The sequence below is a fragment of the Thunnus albacares genome, chromosome 7 (assembly GCF_914725855.1).
Source record: "Thunnus albacares chromosome 7, fThuAlb1.1, whole genome shotgun sequence".
Classification (NCBI taxonomy): domain Eukaryota; kingdom Metazoa; phylum Chordata; class Actinopteri; order Scombriformes; family Scombridae; genus Thunnus; species Thunnus albacares.
Genome location: NC_058112.1, coordinates 24,485,585 through 24,501,230, shown reverse-complemented (window position 1 = coordinate 24,501,230; position 15,646 = coordinate 24,485,585). Strand labels below are relative to the sequence as shown.

At 40.8% G+C, this 15,646-nt stretch overlaps 1 protein-coding gene across 1 annotated transcript in view; it reads right to left on the bottom strand.

The window, feature by feature from the left end:
* Positions 1 to 807: 807 nt before the first annotated feature.
* Positions 808 to 15,646, bottom strand: part of LOC122985972 (transcriptional enhancer factor TEF-3-like) — a 30,588-nt gene continuing 15,749 nt past the window's right edge. Inside the window, exons 4-11 of the mRNA XM_044357018.1 lie at positions 14,514 to 14,648; positions 13,931 to 13,974; positions 13,577 to 13,638; positions 13,263 to 13,393; positions 12,502 to 12,675; positions 6,744 to 6,884; positions 4,506 to 4,658; positions 808 to 1,775 (exon numbers count right to left, since the gene is read on the bottom strand). Coding sequence (XP_044212953.1) covers positions 1,662 to 1,775; positions 4,506 to 4,658; positions 6,744 to 6,884; positions 12,502 to 12,675; positions 13,263 to 13,393; positions 13,577 to 13,638; positions 13,931 to 13,974; positions 14,514 to 14,615 — 921 coding nt within the window. The 5' untranslated portion in view covers positions 14,616 to 14,648 and the 3' untranslated portion in view covers positions 808 to 1,661. The remainder of the gene's footprint in view (positions 1,776 to 4,505; positions 4,659 to 6,743; positions 6,885 to 12,501; positions 12,676 to 13,262; positions 13,394 to 13,576; positions 13,639 to 13,930; positions 13,975 to 14,513; positions 14,649 to 15,646) is intronic.

Genomic DNA, 15,646 nt, shown 5'->3' with positions numbered 1-15,646 from the left:
CCACCTTGGGCTCTGGGAACTTGCAATTGACATTTTTCACTATTTTCTGACATTTTACAGTCTGAAAAATTGATTAACCAAGAACAGTAATCAACAGATTAATCAATAGTGAAAATAATTGTTTGTTCCAACCCTGGATGAAATACTTACTTTATGTTGTTTGAGGTCTTTGTGGAGCTGTGGTGCCACCAGCTTCAATCAGCTCAAAGTTTTTGCAGCTGTGAGCTGCTCCTCCATTTCTTTTGTGCTTTGCATTGTGTGACAGTAGTCAATCAACAGCATACTCAGAAATCAAGCAGATTTAGTATGCATCCAGATATCTTTACCATGTTTACTTTTTTTACCTTGTGTGAAGCACAACATACTCAAAACCTGTTTATGTAGTATATAATTAAGACAGAGCTAACATGATCCAATTGTTCCAACTGTTAGCAAATATTAAAACTAGTGCAAAAAATAATAGTCTGCATACTGCAATTCTAACTGATATGCATGTGCCTCTTTATGTATTTGTCATCTATCATCTCAGAGGTATTTTGTATTATAAAAACATGTTTAAAAATGCATTAAATGTATGTAGTCATGATTATTAAATAACCTGTAACCTCAGTGATGTAACCTGGACATTGCCAAAATGTTTGTAATTATGAAGATACATGCAAGCTTTGTTCTGAGATACATACAGATGTGTGTTGTATATGTATAGAGTATAAAACCCTGCATATTTGATAATATATATTTACCCCACATGTCGCAGCAACTGCCAACACATTTCATAGAATGTAAAAACCCAGCAACAGAGAGGAGTTTTGTAAGAAACACTTGTATTTTCATCTGACACGTCAGGGCAAGTTACACTTACAGACGACCTCTGTAATCAGCTTACAGATCCAAATCTGGTTCAAGTTAGCAGTGTTATTATGTGCCTTTTGGTGTAGTCAGATCATTTTCAATCAAAAACAGTAAGACAATACAAGAAACATTTAACATTAAACATCAAACAAAGTGAATACAATAGCTCTTTTAAATCATTTTAGCCTCTTATTTTCATAACTGTTTAGAGGAGATGGATGTGGTTCTGTACATAATTACTCAAATGCTCAAATAACACAAAAAGATTGGCACCAAAAACAGTGATATTTTATGGATGTGCAAAAGAGGGATTCTCAGCCTACTTTCAATTATTTTTTTTCCAATTGTTATTCATATTTAAGTCACTAGGTGGCACCCTGAGTCAGCCAAACTCCTCTGTAGCAAACATCCCCTGCACATGCATGTGTGTATAAGAATCTAAATCAAAAACAAGCACTAGTAAAATGAGATGAAAAACACCACCAATGACAACTTTCTCATGCAGGTCTTGTTGGCTAGGTTTGGCTCCTTTGGTATAGAGACCACAGTGTATCATGGTCCTCTTCTTTTTTTTTCACCACTTTTCACACAAAGCCTGTTTCAGCTTCCACAGTCCTAAATCCACCTCTCCCTCAGCAGTAGTAGTGTTCCTGGGCACGCTGACAAAGCCAGTGTTTCTCTGGGTTCCTGACCGAGTTGTATGGTTTCAGCTTTAAGCTTACGGAGGAAGTAGTCCATTGTTTAGTGTTGCTGCTCACTGAGGTGCTACAATAGGTCTAGAGCAGGTAAGTTCCAACTGTGTGACTGTGTCAGTCTTTGACTAGCCTGTAGATGTGATGCTGTGCGCCATGCTCACTGGTGGACACCTCAAAGACGTAGGCTATGCACAGCAGGGTCTCCAGTGTGTCCCTATTAGTCACCACCTGTAGACAAGCACAGACAGTCCTGTTCAGTCAGGCTGTGGAGGATAAAAGCTACCGAACAGAATCTACCCACACTGTTGTTACAGAAATACTGCTATTGATATCAAATATCAATATCAAATGTTAATTGTTTCACTGATATGTGTATGGCTTTTAAAGTGGAACAGCATCTGACAACTTTAAGACTAAAATTCATACAAATCAGTTCCTACTTTAAAATGAGAATAAATGTTCAAAAAACCCTAAACAACCTAACATGAACATAATGAGTAGGGAAAAAATGAGAGCAGTTTTCTAGTTAGTTCTTCTCTAGGAGCAAATGTCCTCCATTACATACTGTAAACTGTGGATGACACGACTGACCAGCATTTGGTAGTTAATAACATTTTAATATTAGCCCAACATAATGGATTTAATCAAGGTCATTTCAATTATTTGAAAATGGGTTCAAAGGGTCACACTAGAGAATTTTAAAAATGCAGTGTTTCGTTAATAAATATAGTTGGATCTTGTACACGTCCCCTTATTTACCACCGTTTGTGGTTTTGTTTAGTGCAGTATGAAGCATTGAAGTCCAATGCAGTGCAGAGGCACCATGTGTTATGTGTATTGTATTCAAATGTAAAACACAAACAATATCAATCAAAAATAGTATGTTAGTTTCAATAAAATCTAATGACAGCAGCATATGGTTGCATATTCCTCTCTCAACCATAAAGCAGTTACTTCACCCCTTTGTATTTAGTCATCTGATATAACTATTTTATATACAGTGCCAGTCAAAAGTCCAAACTTTTGATAAGTATAAGTAAATTGACATCTCTCTCTGGTCAAAGTATACTTTCTGTTATTCTATATGCAAGCTTTATTTTTATCTAAAAACACAGCAGGAGGATTGTGTTGAGGCAACAAGCACAGAACAAGCACACAAGTTCATCAATTCATTATGTCCAATTGCGCTGCATTGAATACAGCACTTGTTACAAGAGGCTTATCGATCCATTGTGCTCAGCCTTGTAATGTGGAATCTGTGTCTGCATGTATCTGTTGTCTATGTGTGTGTGTGTCTATGTGTGTGTGTGCATGCACGTCTGTCTATGAGCTGTTCATGGTTAATATGAGCTAAATCAGCCCATTGAGAAACCTAATGACATGCTGCCATGTAGTCGTCAGTGTGGGTTCAATATGGTCATTGTCCCTTGGCCAGTAGGAATGCAGCCGCCAATGGAAAGGACACCAATGCCTTTGAACCCTGGTGTTGAGGACCACTTTGTTACTATGGTGATACACTCCGCTCTATTCACTTCCCTCTCTACGTCCGCTCTCTGAGGAGCACACCGGCTCATTCAGAAAAGTACAACTTACAGCGGAAAGGACTAAATGTTTTAACTTTACAAGAAAGCATGAAAAATTGCAGCTTATAGACGGTGAAAAATTGCTACCAGCTGTTAATGGTCTGTCACGGTTACCCATAGGAAGTAACAAGCAAAGAGTTGCAGCACAACCGTATTCATTCAGTTTTCCTGTTTCACATCCTTACAACAGCACGAAGTGCTTTGAAACTGAAAGAAAGTATCTGCATGTATACTGAAGGTTTGCATGGCCCTGTGCTTTATTGAATCAGAATGGCATGAATGGAACTACATGAATAATGAAGGACAATGAGAGTGTGTCCGTGCATGAATGTGCTGCAGATAATGACTAATATCTAAATTCATCGACTCAGGATAAGCTGTTTATGCCTCTTTGTAAAGAGGTATAAATGAATTTAACAGAATTTTCTGTGCAGAGCTGTGGCAACAGAGCTAATATAGCCTGCTAAAACCAACAGAGAGTGGGATAGTGGGATAGAAGTGGTGACATTAATTAAAGGATAAGGCTGGCGATTTTCTATATTTTTTTTTATTGTCAGCAAAATCTCATGTGCAGAGCCAAACCAACAATGATCTGATCCTACTTACAAGTATTGTGTGTGTATCCAAAGTCTGATATATCGGTCCTCTTTGCTGTAGACCTCTGTTGTTGTCGAAAAACTATTAAAAACACATCAATGAGCCACACTGCTGCACTGGATGACACGTTCCTTCGCCCCAAAGGCAAATGCTACCGTAGTTTGTTTAGAAACGGCTCCAAAGAGTAATAAGAGCAATAACAATTTCACTCTCAGGAGAGAAGTTGCTTGTACGGCAGATGCCACTGTACATGCATGGGAACGCGGTTTCCGTTTCTCAGAGAACTTCAGTCACAAAGTCAATAGTTTTTGGACAACAACAGAGGTGTGCAGCATAGATGAATACAATATATCAGGCTTTGGCTACAATCAAAATACTTGAAAGTAGGATCAGTTCATTGTTGGTTTGGCTCTGCACATGAGATTTGTTGACAATAAGAAAAATACAGAAAATTACCGGCATTATCCTTTAATTTTATTATACTGGCATATCACATTAAGGTTTCTAAAATAATTTGTGCTTGTCATTTCCACTTGTTTCCAGTCTTTACGCTAAGCTAAACTGACTAGCTGCTGGCTCTAGCTTCATATTTAGCGTACAGACATGAGAGTGGGATTGATCTTCCTATCTAACTCTCAACAAGAAAGCATATCCCAAAACTATTCCTTTAATGTTAAACAGAATACCTGAAGTAATACCAGAAGAGTAGCATGCATGACTGAAACACTGAAATCTCCAGACTCTACATGTGCTGTATATCCCTGATCCCCATGTGTACCTGTAGGATAGTGAAGTTCTCCAGTACGCTGTTCATCATGTACTTCTCCGGCAGGTGTTTTAGCTTGTGGATGAAGTTGATCATGTATTCACATAAAGGGGAACGGTGGATCCGAAATACGTAGCGCCCGTTCTCAAAGCGTGCATACTCCGTCTAGGAAAACAGATACAATACACTATGAAAGTGTGCAGTCCAATATATCAGAACATATAGCATGTGGAAAGAGAATTTAAAACACATTAAAGGATGAAATGTGAAATCTATTGTAAAAGAAAATAGGGATACATATTCCACTGAAACTCAATTGGACACATTGGATATGAACATCTATGTGATAAGCTGTAATATGTGTAATATAATATACCTAATGCAGCATATGGCATGCCAGATATGACAATAAACATATTTCTCGTGACAACCATAATCAAATGATGAGGCCATTAAATATCATCATGTGGCCTACTGAGGCAGATGGTTCTACCTAGGGATGTGTGTGTATGTGTTTATATTGTACAATCCATCAGCAGCGGGTGGGGGCAGGGCCACTATTGTGTCTATTTAACGGGAAGCAGAAAAGTTAGTCATGCCGGGGACATTTGTGAATCATATCAGTTTCTTGACCACAGATCAGTGGTAATTGACTGGAATCCATCTCAGCCAGTAACAGTTATTCACTCCTCAGGGTGATAATGGTGGTTTCTGACGTGGTCATGACCTCTTAATGTTGAAATATCACTCATCTATTGAGCAATCGGTGAAGCAATCTTCTTAAATTTTAGCCACATATAAAGTATAGGCTACTGTTGAGAATTGTGGGAACTCTGCTATCCACAAACATTGGGTTTTTCCGCAAAGTGTGAAGCAAGCAAGGTACATTTTTTATTTTCAAATAAACAAACTGAAACTAAGATGAAAGCTATTTACTGCATTTATGGGCAAATAACACATCATGATGAGACTGGTCAATGTACCTTCCATAATAATGGTTGTCTAACAAAGTAATAAAAAATGTTGTGTTCATGTCTTTCTTAATAATGGCTTAATTCTCCTGAAAATTTAAGACCTGAAACCAAAAATCAATTCTTATATCATAAGCACAGTCTCTTATGGTCTTAGCTTTGATTGTTTAACATATTTTTAGAAAAATATTACGGTTTCACATTTCCATCTGTAAAGAAAAGATCAATTAAATATTTTTTTCCAAAAACACTGCAGAGGAGGACATGGTACATTTTGTCAGTCCTGAGTAGTATCTCCAGAGCTTCCCTTCTGATGTTTAGGTGTAGTGACCACTGTCAGAATTGCAGATTATGTGACACCCAAAGGTGCAAAAAGATTTTATCCCATACAAAATCACTACAGCTTGAACGGCTGTAAAATTATGAATGAATCTTTCTGAGCATTGTGAACAATCTGAAGTGACTATTGAATGATTTCTTGAATAAGAATGAAATCTGATCTATTAGGTCCAATGGAAATGAATAAGCCTCAAAGAGTTGCATCAGAAAACTCTTGTGTGCCATTCATGTATGTTGTGAGTCAGCAGGAAGTTGAAGCAGGAAGCAGGAAGAAGCCACATCAGCCAAAGAAGGACTTTGATGCTCTAAAGCTCTGTGGGCCTAAAAACACATAAGTCTCAAAGTGATAAAGAAAATACTTTCTGTGGAAAAAAGCCTCAGTTGAACATCTTTCATAGAAATGACTGGGGCACCATCTTGGAAAACGGTGTCTAGTTCTCTTAATACATCAGTGATAAAGCCTCAACAAGCTCAACCAATCAGATCGTTAGGGCTGCCTCTACAAAGCCTTATAAGCAAAATCCAGGGCAAAAAAAGAGAGCAAACCACAATAAGGTGACCTACCCTATATGGGCATATCTTTATTTTCAGAACTTCTCTTATTTGGATTATAATGACTTAACAGTAGAGAACACTATAAAAAAATTTTAAAAAATTGGGCGACAAAAAAAATGATATTTTGTAAAAGTGAAGGGGGTGTGTCTGCTATGCCTGTACTAAAATGTGCTGCTACCTTTTGGCTGCAAACATAATAGGATTGCTTTAAAAACCATCAAGGCTGGCTTACTTTTCAGTGTCAGAAATGAATGCAAGGAATGCTTGGAGAGGCAAGAGACTTTTATGTTAAAATGCCAAGTAAATTGCAGTAATAATTGCAAAATAAATTCAGGATAATTGTGTAGAAGTTCAAATATAAAAAACCCCAGTATCTGCATCTTACCTCTACTTTCTCCACCACCTGCTTGCCAAAGGAGCAGACCTTGGTGGATGAGGTGATAATCATGTTCTCAGAGCTCTCATACTGACTGGAAACACCATAGAAGAAGCTGCTGTCATCCTGCAGGTTTATACTGAGGTCCGCCTAAACAGAAGAAACAGATAACATGCCAGGCTCAATTAAACATCAATACACCTGTCAGTTTGAACTACAGTAAAGGAACTGTGATTAGTTAGGCAGCCTTGTGGTAAATGAGCAGGTAGCCATGAAGACACTACCCTCTTTAACAGGAGACATGTGTGCTAGGCTTCACACTACACTGCTGCACGCTGAGCATCTAAAATCTCAAGGACACATAGTACCGGCTCAATAATTTATAACAAAATGTCAGGCTCTGCTTTTCTGCTCGCAGTTATGGATCTCAAGAAACATGTGTGCCAGTTTGACAAAGACGCATTAACAAGAGTGTTACAGCTCAACAAAGCTTGAGAGTGACTCTCTGTAAAGCCAAGAGGCATCCAATGGCCAGATCCTTGTTGACCTAGTATTAACGCTGTCAATCCAGCCTCAAGATTCCCAAGATGATGATCTTCCTGTGTGTGTGTTTTATTGTAAGATGATAATACCAAAGATTTTCAAATGTGATGGTTCATTCAAGTGGTGCATTTAAATGGCTTTATGTTTCCAGCAACAACCCGCTCACGTGCCAATTTTCAAATAGCTCAAAGGTCACGACTTGTGTCATATGTTTACATTTTAAAAAATGCTCATGGATGTTAGTGTTTACATTTTTAAATCATCTTTGCAACAAACTTCAAGCATTTATGTACTCAACTTCCTATGAAAAGACAACTTCACAAGTTCAATTTGAAGTCACCGTTTGTTGAGACTTAAGTTTCTTCATCCTCGGGAGGATGCAGATTCACCTATGTCTGATCCTCCCACTAGCTCAAGTTTGAACTGAAGCAAGTATAATCTGATTTTGGATCAGACTGAGGTGCTATCTCCTCCGTCAGACAGCTGAGCTGTTTTACCTTTTCCCCTGTCGGGCTCTTGTCTCCTAATGGGCCATTGAGACACCGCTCGGCCTCCTCTCATCTCTTCATCACCCCGTTCATCTTCATCCCTGGCTCATGTAATTCCTCTATTTGTCTTCATCCCTGGGGCCTAGTGACCCTCCCCGAACCGCCATTCCCTGCTTCCCTAACAGCCTGCGAGGGAATTCATCCAATTACAATCAGCAGCGTGCAATTGGCTGATTAGATCATGGTGGGCAGGCTTGCTGTGTAACAATTTAGCAGAGCCAGCTCAAATCGGATTCCCTCGGCACTTCAAAGGCGTGAGACAATCCGTTAGGACAGGGCCACGGGCGCTGAGGGGGCGAGCAGGAAGGTGGGGAGTGGGGCAGGGCAGCCAGCGGCCGACAGAGGGGTGTGCTGGAAATTCAATCTAGAATGCCATAGCTTTGGAGGTGGGCCAGCCGCCTGTCACCGTCACCATGCCAACCTGCGCCTCAGCACACCCCCGAGTCATGACCTGCCACGTGGCTGTGTCACTGCGGCAACATCAAATAGGCCTTTACCGTCCTTTACGATGGCCTAAATAAGGTTATCGTATTTTCAGATGTGTTGAGGATTTCATTTTGCTTATTTTCATAGCCAAGAGCATCTTCACTCCTTTTTTTTCCCAGTATAGGTGCTGAAATGTCCAGCTGTTTTGTATCATTTCTGTGTTTTGTCATGGATGCCTTGAGAATTGGAGGAGCCCCTTGGGATACGATAAGATGAACAGACTGAGAGGGGACAGTGTTATGAGCTTGTTTTCCTCAAGCGAGGTGTTGCATATGTCATAACTGTTGACTCCACCGGCTCTGACATGAATCAAGAGAGTAATATTTCACTGATGAGTGACTTGTTGGTTACATGCCACCCACCATTCCTCCTGCCATCTCTTTCTCTTGTTCACACCGTCTGTGTCCCTATTTCTATCTCTTGCTTTTTTATTGCTGTCTTGCTCTCTTTTTCTTTATGATATATGGCAGGGCTCCTCTTCCCCTCCTTCTTCTCACCCCTGAATCAAATGCCATGGATGTGACCAGCTGCTCTTCCCAAGGACTGGACAAGACTACTTCTAATATGGTGTCACTCACCAATGTCTTTTATCTCTCCACAATAAATAATGTGGCAGTCAAACGTGAGAAGGGCAACGCCATACATACAAAGCCATCTGGTGGCATGAAATTGCAAGGCGGTACTTTGAACTTGACATTCATAGTCTTTGACCCTCCAAACCACAGCAGTTAAAGCTGTATTACACATTTACCCTCCAAGACAACAGCGGCCTCAACTCAACATTTTTGACAAATTGAATTGAGCCAACTGCTTCTTCAGCCTGATTTGAGCATTACTAGTTATTACTGTTCTTTCTCATGTTGGCACTTTATGAGTAGTTACCTTGCTAATGATCTGGTTTCTTTTATTTAAAATTGCTCACCACCTGGCTAGCTTGTGTGTAAATAGATATCTAACAGAGTCCCTCTTGGTCATTTTTTGCACTTCATGATAAAATAATAGCAACAGAAATGTTGTATTATTACTGGATTACTTATTTGTTGAATATTTCACCATCACAAGCTTCAACTTGTGATGGAACTTCAGGTTCAGTTTCTCATTTTAATAAATCTGCGACTGACAATGTGAACTTCAGCTGATCACTATGAGCCCATTCAACACCAGTTACTGCTTATGAACATTTCTTCAGCAACAGTGTTTACAACAAATTGTGGGCTTTAGAGGACTTAGTATGCCACGGCACTGACCACACCACTGCAGGGTTTCAGCTAGAGTGCGCATGTTGGGCAGAGGAGAGCATTTCTTTCTAGTAAACACCCATAAAGGAGCTTTGTTGTGACAACAGCAAGATAGTGTGAAACTTCTTCTGTCCCAAGCCAACCCCCTCTGTCATGATAGTCTGTCATCTTTCTTCACCAAGGTGGCATCATGTGCCTCCACCATCAGCAATTAATCTCATGTCATCTGGTGGTGTGACAATGAGAACTTTGAATGTGATATTCAAGGACTTGGACTACCAAACCACAGTAGTTAAAAAATTCACACCGCTACTGAAGGCCTCTAAGAACATGTGATGGCTGTCTATTAAGAATCTCTTCTCTTTCCAAGTGCCATATATTTCAGACCTTCAAAATTCTGGGGATGACTTATCGTCCAAAAGGAAATCCCCCGGGGAACAAATGGAGACTGCAACCCAACACTGTATCACATTTGTTGTCTGTTTGGGCAGTTTGGAAGTTGATGATTTTCAGAGCGCCAGAGTGAAACACCCAGTCTCCGCTGTGGTTTTCTCAGGTGCCATATAACAACTCACACCTTTGTGTGGATGTTTTTGGGACACCTGGGATGCACAACCAAACTGTGGTACACTGACGGAAATGCAACAGCCCTGCCAACCCCCCAGTACTGGAGAGGGGGGTTGTCATAGACAAAGAGCATGATAGGCATGATGCCTCGCTCAAGACAACCTTTCAAAGGTGTCATGACTCTGAGATTCTGCAGTCAGTCAAACCGCACGTGTTCTTCATGCTTAAAAACAAACATTCAGCAGTTATTTAGATCGATTAAGGTTCAGCCTGATATTCCAATTGAGCTGTCATTTTATTTCACTTTATTCATTTTATTTTAATCTATTTCGAATCACTGAACAAACCAGAGATCCGGGCTGCAATTTGGAAGTCTGGAGATATTAAAATGATGTACTTTAATTCACCATAACCATGCTTCACCCTGACATCATCCCCCCACTCACTATAAAGCCAACATGCAGCATAGGAAAGAGAAGCAAAACATTTGAATAATGTGCAATAGATTCTTAATAAAAGTCACTTTGGTGTTGTTGTTGTTGAGGGAGGTGTCCTGAGGTAAAGACGAGGGTGGGTTTGTAAGTGTGTATGTGATATATATACCAAAGGTCTTGTCCTAAGGTAAAAGCAAGGTGGCCAGATCAGATGAGATGAACAAAGTGGACGTGTCTAATTACACCCCATACTCCCCCTTTTCTCTGTCTCTATCTCTAAATCCCTTCTGGTGCTTATTTTCATCTTCTCAACTTGCATACTTCCCCTCTTTTCAATATCACACACTCTCTTTCATCTGTCTGGATCTTAAAGGGAAACTTCGGTATTTTTCAGCCTGTACCCTATTTTCCCATTGTGTCATGGTTGTCCAATTGTGCCTAATGGTTACAACAATTTTTGAAATAAGTCCAGTAATGAGTGAGAGTGCTTCAGCCAGCAGACGCGAAACGGACTGCAATTTAATCCTTTGGGGCAATTGCATCTCGTCAATGTACGTCCACTAAAAGTGCTTGTTTTTGCCACTGACAGGCTCAGATTGTTATTATATATATAAGTGTCTGACACCATTATGGAAAGGACCATACAGAGAAATGCAGAGTTGGACAGAGGAGTGACAGGAGGAGTTTGTTGTGTAAAGAAAGCATAGCTTAGTGTTATCTAAAAGATTTTCAACCACTAAACTCTTGTGATATTTCAGAACGAGACTTCTCCTTGAGCGAGACTTGGTTAGACACAATAACAAACAGACTGGATCAAGTGAAAGGTAAAGACCTTTTATTTCTCTGTATTGTCCTTTCCATAATGTTGTCAGACACTTTAAACAACAATCTGAGCCTGTCAGTGGCAAAAACAAGCACTTTCAGTGGACGTACATTTATGGTGCACAATTGCCCTGTCAAATTACATTGCAGCTCCTTTCGCGGCTGCCCACTGAAGCGCTCTCGCTCAATACTGGTCCACTTTCAAAAATTGTTGTCCCCATTAGTCACTTAGACACCAAAAGATGGGAAAATAGGGTCCAGGTTGAAAAATACCCAAATTTCCCTTTAATTTGACTTTGTCATCATGCTTTACTCTCTTATCTATCTCAGTGTGTAATGGTGAGTTGGGGGTGGTGGTGTACTGTGTTTGTCTGTCTGTTTGTGTGTGTGTGTGTGTGTGTGTGTGTGTGTGTGTGTGTGTGTGTATGTGTATGTGTGTGTGTTTTGGGGGGGGCTTATCTATAAATAAGTGTATGGGAGGGGGCATGAGGGTAGGACTCAGTCTAATAGCACAGGGACAGGTGCCTGGGCTCACATTTCCCCTGGTGAAAGATCAGGCCTGCCACTCTCCCCAAGGCTTCTGTCACACACAATCACACACACACACACACACATCAGAGACATATACAAACACACCCACACCAAATGCATCCTGTGCAGCAATGCCTTTTTTGCAAGCATATAAACCACCAATCAAGTCAGTGGAGCAATAACTTTCCATTCATTCTACCTCTAAATCGTACTTAAGTTCCTTTAACTCCAATGTTTAAGCTATCTCAACACAGTTAACACCGTTAGGCCATTAACAGCCAACAGGTGCTACAAAGCATTAACAAGAGTATTCACTGCACTCTCACCTTACCTTCATAACTTGGGGAGGATTATATGCTTTGATGATGTATGAAACATCCCACACACACACATACCAAACTGGGCTTAACATAATAAAAATGGATTTTAACTGAAATTAGTGATTTATCAGTTGAAATTAAAGTAAATAATTGAGCTGGATTTACAGTAGATGAACTTAGTAGAATGGAACTGGATGAAAATGCAACAAAATAGGATCCAAACTGAGCTGGACATCTCTGAAAATATATATTTTTTTAAATGCACAAAAATGCTTTACCCAGAACTTGACAAGAAAGAAAGCGTTGTGTGGCCCTTTGTCAAAAAGCTCCTTCAGGCCTCCTTTCTTCTCTGGGAACTTGTCGTAGATCTGCCTGATGTCCACCGACTCCAGATAGGGGTCGCTGTAGCTGGGGTTGGACTGGCCGATGTGCACAAACAGGTGCTTGTTAAACTGAAGAGACAAAAGCGCATATCAGGAGCTGAACAGAGCCAAAACGTCAAATGTCCCGTTTGCTAAATTGCCACAAAAGCCAAGTGCAAGTCAAGCACTCCAGAACATCTGTCACATTGGGCTTGCTCCACCATTGCATATTTATTATAGTATCTTGTCACCTGTTTCAAGGGTCCAACCCTTTTCTTCCCTCTTGTACCATTCATGAACATGTGATGTGCTGTTGTGTATATTCTTTACGTAGGATACAGTGTATCCTATGATCTCTGGGGGTTGTTGTCATGCCCTTATGACGACAAAACTACCAAAGATTAAACATTTTTTTGAACCAATGTCTTTTTCAAGACTTTGGTGACATCTGTTTTCTTTGATTTTCTATAGAAAGATTGTTTTTGTTCATACTGAATTTTTAAATCTTTGAATCACTGTTTATGCTCATCGGTTTTATTTCAAACAACTCTGTGTCCAAGTCTGTGGCAGAAGATTTTACCCCACTATACAGGATGAAAGCAATAAAATAAACTTGTGTTTTTGAGGTAGGAACCCTCCTGAATTGAACATAGTTGTCTCCAGTCTTGTCTACTCACAGTCTCTGGATCCTGAGGTTGCTCCAGGAAGGCGGAGAACTCCAGCATTCGGAGCTTGGAGCTGGCAATACTTCTACCCTGCCAAGGAGGGGCACCGGGAGACATGGACAGCCCTGCTGTGCTTTCATAACCTGGAGAGGAGAGGGTAGTGTGTGCATAAATGTGTGCTCTGAGTGCAACAAAGTAAAACTTAAAAAGAAAATGAAGTGACTTTGAGTTTTGTGCAGGCTCTTCATCATGAGCCGCCTTGTCTCATCACTTTGCCAGCATGACAGCCCTCTGTCAACACGGCAGGAGAGCGAAAGAGCACCCACCTGTTATGGGGGCCGGGCCGGACGCTTGCATGGTGTAACTCTGCTGGGAGAAGGGCTTAATGCTGGAGAGACGAGACAGACAAGAGAGGGTGAGGCATGTTATGCACCGTCTCAGCCTCATGACCCCATCTCACATACTAATTGGACCGCCTGACCTCTAAAGACGCAGGGAGCAGGGTGGCATGCTGAATGTCAGACAGCTGAAGACTTTTCTTTATAATTGCACTGATATGTTTTAATTTGGTCTCAGATTTATTCCCTGACTCAAATTTATCAGATGGTTATTAAGCTGATCACATGAGAAATTACTAATATATAACACCTTGGAGTGCAAAATGAAGAATGGCTACTCACTCTTCATGGCCTCCTGGCTGTCCTGGAAGTGCCCCGTGCCAAAACTAGAAAAAACACAAGTGAAAACTTTATTACACAGTGCCACCTCGACACTCGTTCTCACACAACAAATGTGTTTATTCTGCATCTCCAAATAAAGCACAGAGCTGAGAGGTGTTTCTTATGAAAAGGAAATCAAGCTTAAATGTGTTTTTATCATGTCATAAAGATAAAACTCTATCTCTATCTATCTTTATCAAAATTGAATATATTTTTGACACATACACAGAATTAATTAGACACTGTAAACACCTAACTTCATCACAAGTTTCAAAGAGTTCAAAAGTCAAAATTGTTATGGGAAGGCATCTCAAATATGTAAAATTTACAGAGGAACAGCAGTCATGTGATAATAATAAGTAAGATCCAGGAATGTTGCATAGATATCAATATGTAGGGTGATGAAAAATAATCGTAACTGGCATGAAAACTGACTTTGGGATGAAGTCATAGTTGTTTTTTTTTATAACTTTATAACTAACTGTGGCCTCAGCTCAGGGTAATCTGTATAAGATGGTGAAGTGGATTCTGGTCAGTGACTCACCCCACCAGCAGTGGGGTAAGCCGGCCTAGAAAGGCCCTGGAGCGCCATCTTGTTCTGGAAGGCTGTGGGTGAGATGATCTGGGCTGAGGACATGGTGGCCATACTCTGCAGGGCCTTGTCTTTGGCAGCCTGGTCCTAAAGAGAGGGACAGAGAGCGAGAGTGAGACAAACAGAAAGTCACGTAAAGGGAGTGCACTCATCAGACTCCTTTTAAGTCAGCGCCCCATTTTACCGGTAACACAAGCAGAGCCCTAAAAGGGGAAGTGAAGGGCTGAGGCCAGCTTGCATCATCAGTGAATCCCTGCCAGGCAGAGAGCAGGAGAGAAGGTGATATTACAGTCAAGGGCTTTTGGGTCAAGAGTTAAGTTTATTGCTTTGGCAGGGGCAAGCCCGTGATGACAAGCAGCTTCTGTTGGAGGTCATACTGGAAGACAATTCAGGCAACGGGGTGCTATGTTAATATGATAATCATTATGGTCAATATTGCTAAATGCTAACGCCATTAAGAATAGTTTAAAATTGGAGGTAGCTACAAAATTGTCTTTCCTGTGCTCTACTGTAAAGTGATACACCTCTTGTTTTTGAATCCACTCCTTCAGCAGTTTCCAAACCACAGAGGACTACAAGCACTTGCCGCCCAGCCCTAATGGGCAAGGCCACACAGTGCATTCTTCTTCCCAGAACTGACTAACACAAGGGCATAGCTGAAATATAGGGGGTACATGTGGTAGGGATCTCAGTTACACCAAAGACGTATTTAAAAAGGCCTGTCACAGAGGCCAACCCTGTGACCGGTGCCGGGCCCTGCCAGCTGAACCCTCATGGCTACCATCCAAGGTGAAGGAGAGTCCTATTGCCTGCTGTGACTGCGAGTATGCGAATGAGAAATGCAAACTGAGAAAGTACTGGGGGGACAGGGATGTGTAAGCTCTCAACGAACCACACAGGAAAACTTTTATTGAAGCACTTACCAAATGTAATACCTGGAAGGAATAATGCAGGGATTAATTTGTTTCTTGACAATTGCACTCGGTTCATCTTGTTCATAATCGTGCACAGTAAGCCTCGGGCTTCCTGAAGTATGTTCACATTTCATCGAAATGTGGCAGCATCCCATTTAAAACTAGCATCAG